This window comes from Hoplias malabaricus, chromosome 16 (assembly GCF_029633855.1).
Source record: "Hoplias malabaricus isolate fHopMal1 chromosome 16, fHopMal1.hap1, whole genome shotgun sequence".
Classification (NCBI taxonomy): domain Eukaryota; kingdom Metazoa; phylum Chordata; class Actinopteri; order Characiformes; family Erythrinidae; genus Hoplias; species Hoplias malabaricus.
In genome coordinates, this window is record NC_089815.1 from 31551032 (window position 1) to 31567819 (window position 16788).

A 16788-nucleotide genomic window follows, 5' to 3' on the forward strand; every position below is an offset into this window, starting at 1 on the left:
AAGACCTACCATTACAATTAAACTCCTAGAAATGTTTTTAAAAATGCTTAATAACATATTTTTTAACTTCAGTATTTAACTACAGTATGTGTTTTCATAATCCCCCAGTAATATTACTTTTACTCATTTTTTTAATTGTATTTTTATACATATAATAATAACTAATCTGGTGCTTTTTGATTCTACTTAAACGGCCACAGCAGCCTTAGGGTTGAGGTGTAGGATTCAACAGGAATTGTGTGGCTGCAGGTGGAAATTTCTTTTTTAATTCATCCGAGAACTTACATTTCCGTTTCGGCACAGCGGCTCGAGAGGAGGGTAGGTACATGAGCTTTGCCTGACGTAAACAAGGACTACTGACGTGCAGACTTAAATTAAATGTTTACAGAGAAGGTTATCGACCAATAACGGTAGCTCTACAGTCAGTCCGTCCAATCAGAAGATTTTAGACTACTTCACCACGCCCACTTCTCACTCAAGCGAACCAATCGGAGTAGGAGAGGGCGGGACTAGTTTGTGAACGAAAGTTCTCGAAGTTCTCTGTAAGCTCTAGAAAAACAAAATGCCGGACGTTTGTGAAATTCCGACGGGACATTTTTTTAGGTCTAAAAAAGAGGACATGTCCGGGTAAAAGAGGACGTCTGGTCATTCTAGTATGATTATGATTAATCTATTAATATCATTTTATGCGCATGCTTTTATTTTGTACATTTGCTAATATTTTATTGGTTGCTATTTTACTTTGTGTTGTAAAGCATTTTGAGCTGCACCTTGATTTATGATAGGTGCTATATAAATAATTTCTATTATTATATTACTCTATAATTAGGATCACAAACACTGCTCCAGCTCGTCCTAAAAGCACCGGATGACGTTTTAAAGTCCAGAAAACATTCCCACAAATGTTATATTGTATTCTTTCGTCTCGTGTATAGATCAGGGGCGGTGGCCTATTGAACTACAGTGCGACGCGCCCTCTAGTGTCCTCAGCCGGTAGCGCCCCCTATTTTCCCTTTGACCGAAGCTCCGCCTCTGAGCGCGGAGAGGAGAGCGTTATACGAGCGTGTGTCCGACCGAGATGAGCTTCAACGCGGGCTTCGAGAGACTGCTCCACCGCGGTATCCGTGACTGAGCGAGTGCGAGAGCAGCAGAGGATAGAGGAGAGCCACAGAGGCGATGATGGCGGCGGCGGTGGAGAGAGGAGGGGTCCGAGCCGCCTTCTTGAACCCCGGCTCCGGAGCGGGTGTCGGCGGATTCGTTGCCGCGCCCGTGCTCGCTGCTCCCGGGTCCATGGCTACAGCTGCTGCCGCCGTTGGTGGAAGTGTTTCTTCCGCGGGTTCGGGACCCATTCCCGTGCCGATGAACCTCTTCGCGACGTGGGAAATAGACCGTTCTTCTCCGAGCTGCGTGCCGAGGTGAGTTAACGGGACTCGGGGGACGTGATTGACTTTTGCGAGGCGTTTGGTTTTTGTCTAAACACAAAAGCTGCTGAGGAATTCGCTCTGTTTTATGCACGGCTGCAAGTGTGGATGCACAGAAATGTTCTTAGTCCAGTCAGCCTGCGTTGAGCATTCATTTTACAGACTGTAAACAAACAGAATAACGTTGTCCATTCGTTAACGGCTAGTGTTTGCATCCTACAAAGCCCTCACACCCCAAAATAAGAGGGAACACCTTTAATACACGGACTACTTCTACATTTCGATGCATTCAACATCACCGTCGACTCTGTTTATGAGCCACAGCGCTGTTTCTTTGCTTGTAGCCATTGTCTGTCCTCCTCAGCCGGAATGTAATGGATGTGACCTATTTTGAACGCTGTTCTGAGGCAAGCCATCGCCCTCTCTCAGCTCGGCTGCGATTTACAGGCTTTAAATAACGGATTTCTCTCCTTTCCACAGCCTCTCCTGGCCTTTTGTGTCTAGTCATCGTGTTATTTACACGTACACGCTTGATTTTACCTCGAGAAACGCCTACAATGTGTAAAACAAGACCTCCAAACCAAACCACTCAATGAAGTTGCATGGGGAACGTTGCTGAAGTAGTGGAAGCACCCAAGCTACAGTTAAAGAGACCCTCCAGTGAAAATCAAGGGTCAGACACTGTTAATATGCCCTTGAACATGTGTCATGAGAGAAATAAGCGTTGTTCCAATGGGCAGAGTCAGACAGCCGGAGTTTTATATGTCACAAACCTAATGAACCAATCCTGTGAAGTTATGGAACAAGGAGGGGCTTGTGAGCTGCAGGTCAGAGCCGGAAGTAAGAGTTGGGAGGGAGAGGTGGGCTTTAATTGCATATTCATAGATTTGCTCTTACTGAATGGAAGCAAAGGCGTAGAACACAAAAGCCGCTGTTAAAAAGAGTAGGGGCCGTTTTTCATGGGAAATGAATTAAATCTGTAACATTGATGTACAAATATGACTCGTTTAGTGGGTTACTCAGTGACAGGAGGGACACTTTATGACCAAATATTTGTGAACACAACCACACACAGCTTGTTTCCATCCTTTCAGAGGAAAGCATGACATGAATTGGGATGCTCTGGAGCAGCTAGATGACCAATGCCCAATGCCACTACATCAGCGTTCTCTGTTTTAGTAGCTTTGGGATGAGTTGATTGGGCATTTGTGATCCAGAACTAATCACCCATCATCATCAGTTCTTGGCGTCGAGTAACTTTAGGCTCTGTGTTGTAGCTGGCATTTTCATCTGTTATAAACCCATTAACCCAAAATGTTCTTTGGTTAATGACAGAAACATATGCGACGTTGGCAGTAGGCTGTGTATAAGTTGTTTATGTTTAATACAATGGATAGACATTGGACAGTTGCATAATAGCACTCTCTGATTGGAAGTGCATTGGTAAAGCGTGCGTTACACAGTCGTTATCGGACCTGTGTTTACCTCTGTTGTGATTGTAGGACAGATGTCATCTCTGGTTTTTGGATGTCATTGGTGGTCTTAATATTTCCATCAGCTACAGATATGTCATGTGTCAATGACAGTGGTTCAAAACGATAAAGTAATTACAGCTGAATAACAGATTAATTATAATTGGCATGTCTTTATGGCATTAAAAAGCCCAAATATAACAAACTGTGTATAGACATTGTAGAATGCAACATGTTTACGACAAAAGGATGAACTGGGAAGTCTTCAATTAAATATAAATATATTTTTCCAAATATTTTGAGTTCAGAAGGTCAATTTTAATCAGCGGATTTTTCTTAAAGTAATTAAGCACTGATGCCAGAGAGAGGGAATAATTAATAGCTCCCAAACGGCGAATTATTAAACAGCCTGCATCTGTTTTAAATGTTACATCAAGATGGATGTTGTCATTACAGCCACATGCTCTCATTTGCATAAAGCACAGGCTCCACGCAGCGCTACAGAGGAATGGAGGGTAGGCAGAGTTTTAGAAAAAATGTGGGAGGATCACAACACCATTCTCAGTCCTGAAACAGCGGAAATGGGCATCGACCACTTTGTCTGAAACACTACGTGTCCCTTATAATTACTGATTCGGCTACGATACACTGTGCCCATTGTTGGTGCAGGTGCTCTGTTGTGCAGATACAGCCTCGGTAATCCACATAGAAAAGCGTGAAGTGAAATGGGACACTCACTAGCAGCTGCACATGAGTTTAAGATCATCTTAATACCAAGCACCGACTACAGAGGTTTAAGGGTAGTGTAAGGTAGTGTAAAACAAACCCACGCCTCTCATTTGTGTTCATTCAGAAGCTCAGCATCTTTTAAGGTGGAATTGTATGAGTTAAAAGCCGAGGAGCGTGTTCACGGGTGACCCACCGCCGCCCTGAACTAAATAAGGATTACAGACTGCGAATGAATGAATGTAGGTTTAGTTTTGTAGCACTTTCCCTCTACGTTTACTTTAATGCAGTTAGTGCTCTCCCGAATCTCAGTCAGTTCCACCTTAAGTAATGTATCTGAAGCAGCAAATATAAGTAAATGTTACCCACCTATGGAGCAGAAATAGAGCCACATCCTCATCTGATTTCATGCTTTTCAACATTGAGTCTCTCCACCATCCAAATGTTTCCGGATGCCGTGGGCAACAGCAGGATAGAGGTCCACAGCCGTTTCAGACTGAGACAACAGTTGTATCAAGCCAGGGACGCATACTTTGAAGTGATGGAGCTCCATACAGTGCTTTTGTGATGAGTTGGAGTGGGGTTTGTGATCCAAAACTAATCATCCACCATCAGAACCTGTCCTCAGTAAGGTCTATATAGACGAATGCCATCAAATCCTCACAGAATTGATCCAATCTGTGTTGTAAAGCCTTTAAAAAGGAATAAATACTTATTATTACCATTAATTTCAGAAAATCTTTTGAATGAGCAGGTGTCCACCAATATTTGGTCCTCTTTTCAAGACATGGGTTTAAATGGAGCATTGAAGACTGGACTGTAGTTAGATGTGTTGACGTTAATGGGGATGTAACATCTGCCAAGTTACCTGACGTTATCTTTGCATAAACAAGGAAGTCCGAAACGTGATTTTGTTCTGAGAAAATCAGAGAGTGGAAAGACGTTGGACTAAGTGCACTGCTGGAATGCGTGTCTTCTGAGCAGATACATGAAAGACGTAAGCAACGAAGACCCTTATTGTCTGCGGTGATGAAATCTCTGAGCACTATTTAGTATCAAGTCGAGGCACGCTAGCTGGCAGCAGCGTTTGCACTTGCAGCCCAGCTGTCACCTCATTGTTGTTTTTGGCCACGATGTTCTGCATAGCTGTCCCAGAACAGCAAGTACAGACAACCTGGCATAGTGTTCATCTCCAGGGGGACCTCCTTGGGTTGGGGGGGGGGCAGATTCATCAGCTGGACCCAGATGTGGCTCCTTGTGTTGAATACACAACCAGGGATGAGCGTCTTCTCTCAGGAGCCTCTCGGAGATCTCTGGTTAACCAGTGGTCAGGAATGAATTTTTATGCTTCATACACTGTGGTTTTATTAAATTGATCTGTGATAAAGCCTACATCGTGATGCATTTACCTTGCTCTTTTTCATAACGTTCTCTGTCTATTTCTATATAGATATTTATTCATTTATATTTGGCCTAAATTGAAGGAATGCATAATAGGAATTTCATTGGACAGTGTTCTTGCCTTTTTTGCTGCGCATATGAAGATAAAACCCTTGAATCCTGAAGAAAGCATGGGCTGTCTCTCTCTCTCCTGCGCTGGTTGTGTTCTCCGTCTGACCTCATCCTGCATATCAGAGCTGGGTGAACATGGCTAGACCACCTGCTCAAACCTCAGCCAGTTTCAAACTTCAGTGTCTTCTAAAATGACGGCTTCTACTCGTTTCAGATGACTTTACGCTGCAAGTTGGAACCTTGCTGTGTGGATTTGATTGCATTCAGCCTCGAGCACATTAGTAGACTTTACTTCTTGCCCTTTGTTGATCTGGAAGGCAGCCTTTTTCCGACGGCGAGTGAAGCTAATCACCTTGACGCCCCACTGTTCTCACTAGGAAGAAAAATGGCAGCACGAACACACCCAGGAATAGATCAGGGGTTCCTCTAATTAAACATGTGCTCTGAATCGGCTTAGACAGCCAATAGCCTGTCAATTATTCATGCTGTTTCACTGGACTTTAATTGGTGTAGGACGCCATATTGGGCTGCTGTTTTTGATGGAGCAGAATCATGTTACCCAGGGAGAAATGTCCCTGGCTGAGGAGCCTTTATAAAGATCTCTGTTTTAACTCCTACCTGTCACTCTCTGTTGCCAGTAACTGTTCAAACAAACCGTTCCCTTGTTTTTATATTTTAAATGAGATGTATTCTACCCATTTTTCCAAAAGGTTCTGGTGTCTGAAACCTGTGTGACATGTGTCAGAGCCCCACAACAGCATTCTCCTAGTGCGTGTTCCCCTGTTGCTCACTGTTCACCCCGACCCCGAGTGCACAGCAGTGAGGAGCGAGGAGCAGAAGCTCTGGTTTTTAGCTGTTTTCGCCCTGTTGTCTGTCTTCTCTGTTTTTGTTTTCTCTGTTTTTACACAGCACTCTTATTTCTCCACGCTCGTTGTGTCTGATTTGCTGCGTTTAACCTCATATTTGCGCTCTCACATAAACAGGGGTCCAGCGCTGTGATTGGACAGACACGGATGAGGGGGCGGGGCCATTCTAAAATGTCTGCACTTGACATCAGAACGGCTCGTTTTCTGACTTGGGCAGCTCACAGAAAACTGACTGGGTGGTCATATTTCACAGTGTGAAGACCCCAGATACACACGTTAATGTGGTAATGCATTGAAAAAATTTTATTTTTTTCTTAATAGGTTTTTTCTTAATGAGGCCTCTTCCTAGTGGTCAGTGTTCTCGGTGCGTGGCTGTGGATCCGACTCACAGGTTTTTCCTCATTTGCAGCAGTGTGAAATATATGAGCTTGGGACCTCTCATTGTGCCCCTGGCCTCCTGACCTTGAGTTATGGGTTGAGCTCTGCTTTTTTGTCATGCCTTGCTCTGTGCCTAAATGGTGTCATGTACCCTATCCGCTTAGCACCAGCCAATGCTGTAACAGACAGCCCTTACCATAGGGCTGAATGGGCTTAGCCGATCTGGAGCTATTTAATGTCGGATGTGTGATTAAGGCTTGGATTTCCCCACCACTGTCAGAGGATTTGATGTCTTCTTCTCTGTGCATTCTTTTTTGAGGTCATCTGCCAGCACGTCAGGACTCATCTGAAATTAATTTACATGAAAAGGAGAGCTTATGGATTCCTACTGTGCCTCTTTACGCCCCCGAAAAAAGCCCTGGAAGGCAGGGAGCAGAGATAACCGAGTCCTGGGGTTCAGCTTAATGCAATTCCACTCGGCTGTGTTTGTGGGTGTTATGTAGCTAAAGTGGTGGCCCCCTGCTGCTAACCTAATTTTTTTGGCTGTTGCCCTCGATGCCTGTTGCCTAAATCAGTGTTTATTATATTCAGAAGCAGCATGCGTTGCTTCTTACAGGCATTTGTCTTCTCTTTAAATGTCTCTGACCTGCACTGGGCTGGACTTGTCTATGCACGATACTAAATTAATGGGAAAATGAAGGTGCATTATTGTGTTTTTAAGCTGGATTTGTTGGTTTGGAATGTTCTAAAGAGACAACGCTACACAACAATTGAGCTTCCATTTTCTTTGGCACATTCAGAGTTGCGCTACAAGCCCAAACTTTGGTAGACACCGTTTATAATGAGTGAACTGTTATTTCAAGATGCACCTGTTGTGTTTCTTATGCACATTGCATGTATAAACTCCAGAGAATAAATATGACACTGCGGGACCTGTTTGAGGTCACCATGCCCAATGCCAAACATGAGCCAAGAATACAAGCTCAGAACTGCAGCGTCAAGCAGTGAAACTACATTCTCTGGCGTTATGGAGCCCTATCGTACCTATGGGATGAATTGGAGCGGTGATTATGATCTGTTATGAGAACTATTCATCCAATAACCTGTACCTGATATCACTGATGTTTATGTGGCTAAATTCAATACATGCCTCACAGAAATGTGCCGATATTTAGTTTAAAGCTTTTCCAGAGGAGAAGAGGTCGCAGCTGCAGCAAAAAAAAAAAAAAAAGGAAAGATCAACTCCCAGTTATTGCCATTCATTTCAGATGCTTTGCTGCATGAGACAGTTTTTTGGGCCTAGAATGGAGAAGCTATTCACTTGTCATTGTGTAATTGTTGTGTATTTATCTGACAGAGAGTTAAGTCCAATTATGCAAATGCTGGAATGTATACATCCAATGTTTAAAGTTAGAGCATGTCTGAATTCTGCTTGTAATTAAACAAGTCTAGGGCTGGACAAAAATTCAATATCAATATACATCACAATATAAAATGTTTCAACAACATGATATGATTTTTTACGCACATTATTTACAGCATCTGTCACTGACTAACAGCCGTTACAGGGCGCTGCCATCAGTTCCTTGCACTCAATTTTAAAGTTAGTTTAAAAATATTAGTATTGACAAAGCCTAGAGGTTTTTTTTTATTGCTCCAAATATCAACCGAAATTAAGAAATATATTGTGATATAAATTGTATCGTCCAGCTCTAAGCTCCACCTCCTTCATATAATTTACTCCGTCAGCTTTTACGAACCCTGACTCATCAGCTTTCTTTATGAATCCATTAAAGAGCGCTTCTGGAGGAGGGGAGGGTCCGCTGTTGTAACGTGAGAAGTGCTCAAGGCTCTGGAGCTCTGCGTTCTCGCTGGCCTCTTCAGGCATGGGAGGAATGGCAAAAATACTCCTCTAAATCAAAAGCATGTGGCAGTGCTTTCCTGCTTGTGCTCCTGGTGTCAGAGCTCAGGACAGGAGGCTCTTGGCTGGGCACAAGAACTCTGTGTGTGTCTGTGTCTGTGTCTATGTGTGTGTGTGTGTGTGTCTGTGTCTATGTGTGTGTTTTGGTTATGTTTTGTGGACTTTAAAGTTAGCACACATAAGTGGTCATAAGTCTGGAGTGGCTTGTGTTGCCTTCCTGTGACACTGTGTTGGTGTGTGTGTGTGTGTTTGTGTATTTCTGCTGGTGGTTTACACACCTACCATCCGCATTTCTTTATGCAGCTGTTCCAACGCTACACTGCAAACATTTGGGTGCCGTGTGAGATCTGAGAGCAGCCCCTGTCCCATGCTGAGCTCAGGGCTGCTGATTAGCCGCACTGTAGAGCCTCCATTTGTGCCTCATTTGGACTATAACACTTACCTGTCTTTATATATTCATACAAGGGTTTTTTCTTAGTGAGTGCAAACATGTACGACACCTGTATAACACACTAAACAGACCAGAGAAAACGTACAAGATGAGACTACGTACAGTATTTTTAAAAGAAATCTGATATTAAAGCCACCGTCCTCTCATTTTCACAATTCTCTTCTGACCACCATCTCTCTCTCTGTTTAAAGGAACATTAAGATGTGTGTTTTTGCTCCTGGGGCTCCTCCTATTGTATTGAGGGGGGGTTGTATCCTACCCTCCTCTAAAAGTTACATAGTGCAGTTTCTGCAGTTCTGAGCCTGGAGTAGCAGCGATAGAGGTTCTACTCTCCGTATTACAGCTCAGTGGAGTGTCACAATGATTTTGAAGCTATATTTTTAAGGTAAATACGCCACCTATTGTTACTTTAAAATCTATTCTGTATCTGTACTGTTTTCCTGTCAGTAGCAGCCTCCAAATATTCACACCAGCCTTTTATCTGTGTCATGGCATGGAGTGAGAGCAGAGTCTGGTTTCCGCATGAACTGTTTCCTCCACAGGAAAAAGCTCAGTGGAGCCACTTCCTGTGGATCTCCCTACCAGCTGCTGTGTGTGTGTGTGTGTGTGTGTGTGTGTGTGTGTGTGTGTGTGTGAAGCAGGGAGAGGAATCCCTGCCTCCCTTCACAGAATTCCTGCTGTCAGACAAGAAGTGGGGGCATGGTTAAGAGAGCGTTTCAAACACTAATCAGCAGCATCTGTATGGGCATTTGCAGGCTCTCTGTCTCTCTTTCTCTTTCACACTCTCTCTCTCTCCATGCTTGTGTCTCACTTTTCTGTTTTTTTAATTGGCCTCAAAATTCAGAAACATCAATGCATTCAAAATGATCATTTTACAGATATCAGTTGCACAGCAGACGTATTACAGCCTCCTGTATCCTCCTGTTACAAGCTTTCCCAGTCCCTTCTCAACCAGCATCTTGTCTCCTGCTCCATTTTAATGCCTCTGCCTGTCGGGAGCACAGCAGGAGTAGAGACTTGAGGTCCTGCTTATGGTAATTTCTCTCTAAAACACAACATGCTTTGCCTCTAGGTCCACTTACAGTTTTCTGAGCTGTCAGTCAACCACAGGCGAAGAGGGGACTGATCAATAATCACCTCAGGCATCACTGAAGACGCCTCTGGCTTCAAGAGCAATCTTTTCAGTTGTAAGGGCAGAGGTGATATGAAATTGTAATCATTGTATCATTGTATTTGGTGCGTAATCCAGTAAAGCGATGTATATTTGTCTGATTCATTGTTCTGTTCTTATTTATTAAGCCCCAGAGGAATGGCTTGACTGTGATGATTATCTTAAACAGCCCACCCCAGTTTGCTCAGCTACTGCGCTGGTGCTGAGGATTTGATGCAAAGGGTTTCTGCAAACGTGCAACGAGGCAGAGGCCAGAAACCGCAAGAGGTGGCAGCTGAGCCACTTGTCATCAGAGTCATGAGAAAACAGCAGCAGTGAAAGTGAAAATAAGCCGTATGTTTCTGCAAGACATAAGGGTGCGCTTCAGCTGCAAGTGAACGGCCAGTAAAGGGTGTACATCAGGCGTCCTTAAACCATTCTTATTTTTCAGACGCTCCTGCTGCAGTGTCGATAAAACACATTTGTTGGGGCTGTAAACCCACCGAAGAAAAGAAATGGTCAGAAATGTGGTGACAGCTGAGGGAAACCTGAGGTTGAATATCTGCAGAAGATCTGTCCGAAAGCACCACACTTTCATGAGAGAAATGCTTCTAGCAAAGCACAGAAAATCTAATCTGCTCACTTATCCTCCCACGATGTACAGGGCACTCTGAAAATGCTGTCTGTACAAATTAATGCAAATATATATTACATATATCCTTTTTTAAACAATCATTTAAAGGGGACACATTTTTTAAAAATCCCTTCTTCAGTTCCTGTGCACATTAATATGGAGGTCTAAGTCAGAAAACATTAGCTATGATTCGTTCTGATCCTGCTCCGCTTCTGACGTCAAGTGCAGAGACTTAAGAATGGCCCCGCCCCCTCGTCTGAGTCTGTCCAATCACAGTGATGGACCCATGTTTATGTGAGAGCGCAAAGACAATGTTAAACACAGCAAAACGGACACAACGAGCGCAGAGAAATAAGAGCACTGAGTAAAAGCAGAAAATGAGAATGGAGACTCACTGCTGTGTGCTCAGGGTCGGGGTGAGTAGCGAGCGGCTCGTTATCATTTAAAGGAACAGTTCTGAACGGGGAGAACGCTGCTGTGGGGTTTGATCCTTGTTGTTCCTTTTAAAGTATACTATCCCTTCCATTTTTGACACTTGCTTCTTTCGAAACATGGGGATAGTAGTGGTTTTACTGAGGCATGAGGATTGGTTCATGAGCCTGCGTAGATGTTTAAGCCCCACAGATTTGTCATTGTAGAACCACTCTTATGACGAAACATTGACCAGGTCAGAACCCTCAAAAGTGCGTAGGTCACGATGCTAAAGTCCTAGCCCGGGGATTGTGAGAGAGCGATAACACTGTACGTTATGTTAACACTCTTCTCTTGTCCAACTACCAACGAAAGTGAGACTCCTTCGCATGTTTAAGGACGGGTTCCGCCCAGTCTGTCATTTCCTGCGCGAGTCACTTGTTTGGTTTATCGGTTTATGGGTTTGTAGGAGAGTGTGTGCCCAGTTGAGACTGGCATGAACTTGCCCTTTCCATGAGGGCGGCGCAATAGGGTGCAGTCTGCTGAGTCAACGAGTGTTTGTTCATTTCGATAAAGAGCAGCAGGCTCCCCAGTCTCTACTGTTCTGTTTACAGACCCACAACACACACAGGGGCCATTGTTATTTCATTCACGGCGTTTGGCGGGTCGGGCCCGACCACAACATTCCCGAAACCTTCCCCTCATATCGGCTAATGAAGTGAAATACAATACGCCAGGCGTGTTGTTCACGGTTGTTTCCGCAGCGTTTGCTCACAGGGAGAGCTGGGATGAATTTGGATGAAGGTCCTCGTAAATGTCAGGTGTTTGTTTGTTATATAAATGCTTATTTCAGGACTTAGCCCATTCATTATGCAGATGCTGAGTGTTTGGGTTCTTCATTGTTCTCCAATTTGTATGGATCTGAGGAGCGCTGAGCTTTTTATATGCACCTCTCAAAGGTTAACAGATCTCTGTTTACACGCTGAAGCTCAGGTCACCAGAAAAGAAGTGAATGTGTGGAGATATTGTAGATTATGTAGAGGTTATATTTAAAATCCAAAATGTATAGAACCGTTTGGACGTTCTCATGGTAGAATGGAATCCATCTGTCTATTTTCTCACTAGTTTTGTGTTTTATCGGAGTGACCTCTGAGTGTTTTTATGTTAACGATGAACAGAATAATATTTATTTGATTATTACAGGGAACACACTCTTCCCTTAACCACAAGTGAACACAGTTTTGGGTCTTACAGACATGTCTGTGATCTGGTTTGATCAAAGTAACCCCACAGCAGTGTTCTCCCCCTGTGTAAACTGCCCCTGTTCAGAACGCCCGCTTTCAGCACCTGTTCCTTTAAATGATAATGAGCCGCTCGCTGTTCACCCCGACCCCGAGCGCACAGCAGTGAGGAGCGAGGAGCAGAAGCTCTGGTTTTTAGCCGTTTTCACTCTGTTCTCTTTCTTCTGCGTTCTCGTTTTCTTAGTTGTTTCTCGGCTCTCTCGTTTCGCTGTCTTGTTTCTGCTCTCACATAAATGCATGTCCAGCGCTGTGATTGGACAGACTCGAATGAGGGGGCGTGGCAAATCTAAAGTCTCTGCACTTTGACGTCAGTTGCGGACAGCTCGGTTTATCCCCTGTTTTCCGACTTAGGCAGCTCACCGAAAACTGACTGGGTGGTCTTGTTTCACAGTGTGTGGGTTGGTGGGCTCCAGATTAATGAATTAATTATTATTTACATGTGTACTGTGTACATTAATTAATTATTAATTAATGTACACAGGCACTGAACAAGGGATTTTCTTTTATAATATATCCCATTTAAAATATATGCACATCATAAATTTGCTTTGGAATGTCGTGTTCTCCTCCAAGCGTGTTGAGATGTCAAGCGACGCTACATTAACTCATACTTGGAGGAAGCTCATGTGCACTACTAGGAGCATAAGTGAGAATTGATTATGATCCAATTTGGGGAGGAAATTACTTAAAATAATGATTTATTGTGAAAAAGCTTTGCAGGGAGTAACTCAAGTCACAAATGGAAACTCTGCATGTTTGTGTGAGGACAGCACTCAGTGTCCGGTTGTGTTGGTTTCCTAATGGTTCTTTAAAAGGCATTATTCATCTCCTGCTCTGTCCTAGGCTCTGCTGGTAATAGGGCAGATAGATCGACGGTGGCTGTAATGACTGAGCTGCTAATGTGATTTCCTTTGGTGTTTAGGCCTGAGGCTGCGCTGAATCCGCTTTAACTCGGTCCATTCAGAATTCGGGGCGAGGGGGAAAGCTGGCACAGGAAAGCATGGGTTCAGTGCAGAGCTGTAAGATGGGAGTTACAGTATATTGGCGTAGAATTTAAAAAGAGAAAGTTATTTTCTGACTTCATTAATAGCTTAGAATACATACTGATAACCTTGGGACGTCATTTGGTGTTATTACTGATGGCAATAAGTTCAAAGAGTTGGAATATTGTAAGACAATTTTTTCAAACAAATCCACACATCACTGCACAGTAATACAATGAGCACTTTATGGGTAGGTGCTTTGCTCAAGGGCACCTCAGCTGTATATTTGAGGGAGCAGTCAGTGCTGTGCCTTCACTCTCATCTCTCCCGTTTTTTTCTCCAGGTACCCGTGATCAATCCTAGGCGCAGCGGGTAGTGTCACAGTCACAGCTTCAGGGACCTGGAGGTTGTGGGTTCGAGTCCCACTCCGGGTGACTGTCTGTGAGGAGTGTGGTGTGTTCTCTCTGTGTCTGCGTGGGTTTCCTCCGGGTGACTGTCTGTGAGGAGTGTGGTGTGTTCTCTCTGTGTCTGTGTGGGTTTCCTCCGGGTGCATGTCTGTGAGGAGTGTGGTGTGTTCTCTCTGTGTCTGTGTGGGTTTCCTCCGGGTGACTGTCTGTGAGGAGTGTGGTGTGTTCTCTCTGTGTCTGTGTGGGTTTCCTCCGGGTGACTGTCTGTGAGGAGTGTGGTGTGTTCTCCCTGTGTCTGCGTGGGTTTCCTCCGGGTGATTGTCTGTGCGGAGTGTGGTGTGTTCTCCCTGTGTCTGTGTGGGTTTCCTCCGGGTGACTGTCTGTGAGGAGTGTGGTGTGTTCTCCCTGTGTCTGCGTGGGTTTCCTCCGGGTGACTGTCTGTGAGGAGTGTGGTGTGTTCTCCCTGTGTCTGCGTGGGTTTTCTCCGGGTGACTGTCTGTGCGGAGTGTGGTGTGTTATCCCTGTGTCTGTGTGGGTTTCCTCCGGGTGACTGTCTGTGAGGAGTGTGGTGTGTTCTCCCTGTGTCTGCGTGGGTTTTCTCCGGGTGACTGTCTGTGAGGAGTGTGGTGTGTTCTCCCTGTGTCTGTGTGGGTTTCCTCCGGGTGACTGTCTGTGAGGAGTGTGGTGTGTTCTCCCTGTGTCTGCGTGGGTTTCCTCCGGGTGATTGTCTGTGCGGAGTGTGGTGTGTTCTCCCTGTGTCTGTGTGGGTGTCCTCCGGGTGACTGTCTGTGAGGAGTGTGGTGTGTTCTCCCTGTGTCTGTGTGGGTTTCCTCCGGGTGACTGTCTGTGAGGAGTGTGGTGTGTTCTCCCTGTGTCTGCGTGGGTTTTCTCCGGGTGACTGTCTGTGCGGAGTGTGGTGTGTTATCCCTGTGTCTGTGTGGGTTTCCTCCGGGTGACTGTCTGTGAGGAGTGTGGTGTGTTCTTTCTGTGTCTGTGTGGGTGTCCTCCAGGTGACTGTCTGTCCGGAATGTGCTGTGTTCTCTCTGTGTCTGTGTGGGTGTCCTCCGGGTGCTCCAGTTTACTCCCACGCTCCAAAAACACATGTTGGTAGGTGGAATGGCGACTCCAAAGTGTCCGTAGGTGTGAGTGTTTCTGTGTTGCCCTTTGAAGGACTGGCGCCCCCTCCAGGGTGTATTCCCGCCTTGCGCCCAATGATTCCAGGTAGGCTCTGGACCCACCGCGACCCTGAATTGGATAAGCTTTACAGATAATGAATGAATGCTGCCAAATCCAAAACATCTAGGCAACTGTCGCAGTATTTCCTGTGATGTGACACATACAGATTTTCTCATTGTAAATTTCAGCACGTCTTCAGAACCGTTGGCTCAGAGACTCCGTTCGATTTTTAGTGGAGCTTTCTTTTCCACCTTCCCTTGTTCCTCAGTTCAGGCATTTCCTGTTCAGGATTCGCTGCCAGCAGCAGCAGCAGCAGCAACAGGCCAGCTGTCTTATTCTGCATTTGAATATCTGTTGATCCCAGAGACAAACAAGAGCCTTGAGAAAGAATAAGATGATGCCTTTCCTGCTGTCGTTCACCAACATGAATCTCCTGCTGGACATCTATCTTTACAGCTGTTTCCTAGTTTCCAACTTATGGTTCAACTGCGGAATTTCAGCGTGTAAGGGTTTATACAAAGTGTCATCGCTGTGAGTGACCAGATGACCTTTTGGTAGCTGCCATTTGAGCTGTGACTATGTGGCGTTATCCTCTTTCTGTGGCTTTATCAATTTGCTTATCAGGAAAACAGACACAATCCTATGCATGGAAATTTTTAGTCCATTTATCAGTTTGTTTCCTGTGTGTCAACTCTGCTGCGGTCAGAACCAGGCTTTCTGGCACCTGGACGTTCAGCACATTTAAGTTTCCAGAATTTCCCACATTGCTCTGCATTCCTTCAGTTTTAACAGGACTAATGCTGCTCTGTAGATAGTTGCAAAGTCCAGGAAATGTTCAGAACGAGTGCTGAGATATATATTTACTACGTTAGCATGGAATATGTGTGCCTAAAGGGGACATAATGTGGCAGAAAAAAAACATGTTTAATGCCTTAGCACCACTTAACACACCGTTCTGATTCTGCTCCGCCCCCTTGTCAGAGTCTGTCCAATAACAGCAGAGCACAGAGAAATAAGAGCACTGAGTAAAAACTGAGAAAACGAGAACAGAGTATAAAGAGAACCGAGCAAAAACGGCTAAAAACCAGAGCTTCTGGTTTATCCACTCTACCTTATGGAGGGAGGTCTTGAATCATGCTGCAATCCAGGAGAAACAGCTCTGTATTATTACAAAACTTCCATCCTGTGTTATAACCCACACACACGTAAACACATAAACACAGATATTCCACCAGGAAAGGCTTTATGTTATTTACTAAAATCCCACTAAAATTAATAGAGGCACTAAATCCTCCTCGTGTAGAAGCTGGATTAAGAGACGAGCTGCTCTCGTCCAAACGCCATGATCAGGTATAAACCTCACTGTGGACTGCGCTGACCCTACAGCTCCACTCTTCTCAGAATCTGTTGATTATATTCATTTTATATAAAGATTGTATCAACTGACACTAATATGTGAATATTCCATAATGAGGAAATCTTTATAGATTTATGTCATTAAACAGAATCCAGTGCTGTTTTATTTTTAAAAGCAGAACCTCTTTGTAATCTTTAATCAATGTATTGATACTTGCTTCTTAAAACACCTTCAGATGTGTGATGACATCAGCAGGAACCTGAGGGTGTGGAAAATGTATATTAACAAATGATATCACAAATTCATGCCCCAAAAGCCACACTGAAATATCAGTGACATATCCATTCAAATCCAATCCTGTTTCACTCAGAAATAATGTCAAGTTAAAGAAGAAAAACATGATTTCTGATTCACACTGTCTTTATTAACTAACGGAAAATGATCTAACAGATGGTTTGTTTATATTTGATGTACAGTAAGTCTTCTATAAATGGATCTTCAACTTGTGACCTTTCAAAAATGTTCATGTCATTTGTTTAGAATTTGTTTAAATAACTGGAAAATCCCCTGCTTTGAATAAATGTTTACAGTTGTCATGTGAGTATGGAATACAACTGGGGTC

The 16788-nt window shown here is 44.2% G+C and overlaps 1 protein-coding gene across 2 annotated transcripts in view; it reads left to right on the forward strand.

The window, feature by feature from the left end:
- Positions 1–850: 850 nt before the first annotated feature.
- si:ch211-126j24.1 (phosphofurin acidic cluster sorting protein 2) overlaps positions 851–16788 on the forward strand; it is a 54260-nt gene continuing 38322 nt past the window's right edge. Inside the window, exon 1 of one of the 2 annotated variants that reach the window (XM_066647575.1) lies at positions 851–1415. In XM_066647575.1, the coding sequence (XP_066503672.1) occupies positions 1177–1415 (239 nt within the window). In that variant the 5' untranslated portion in view covers positions 851–1176. The remainder of the gene's footprint in view (positions 1416–16788) is intronic. The other variant, XM_066647576.1, reaches the window with a different exon arrangement.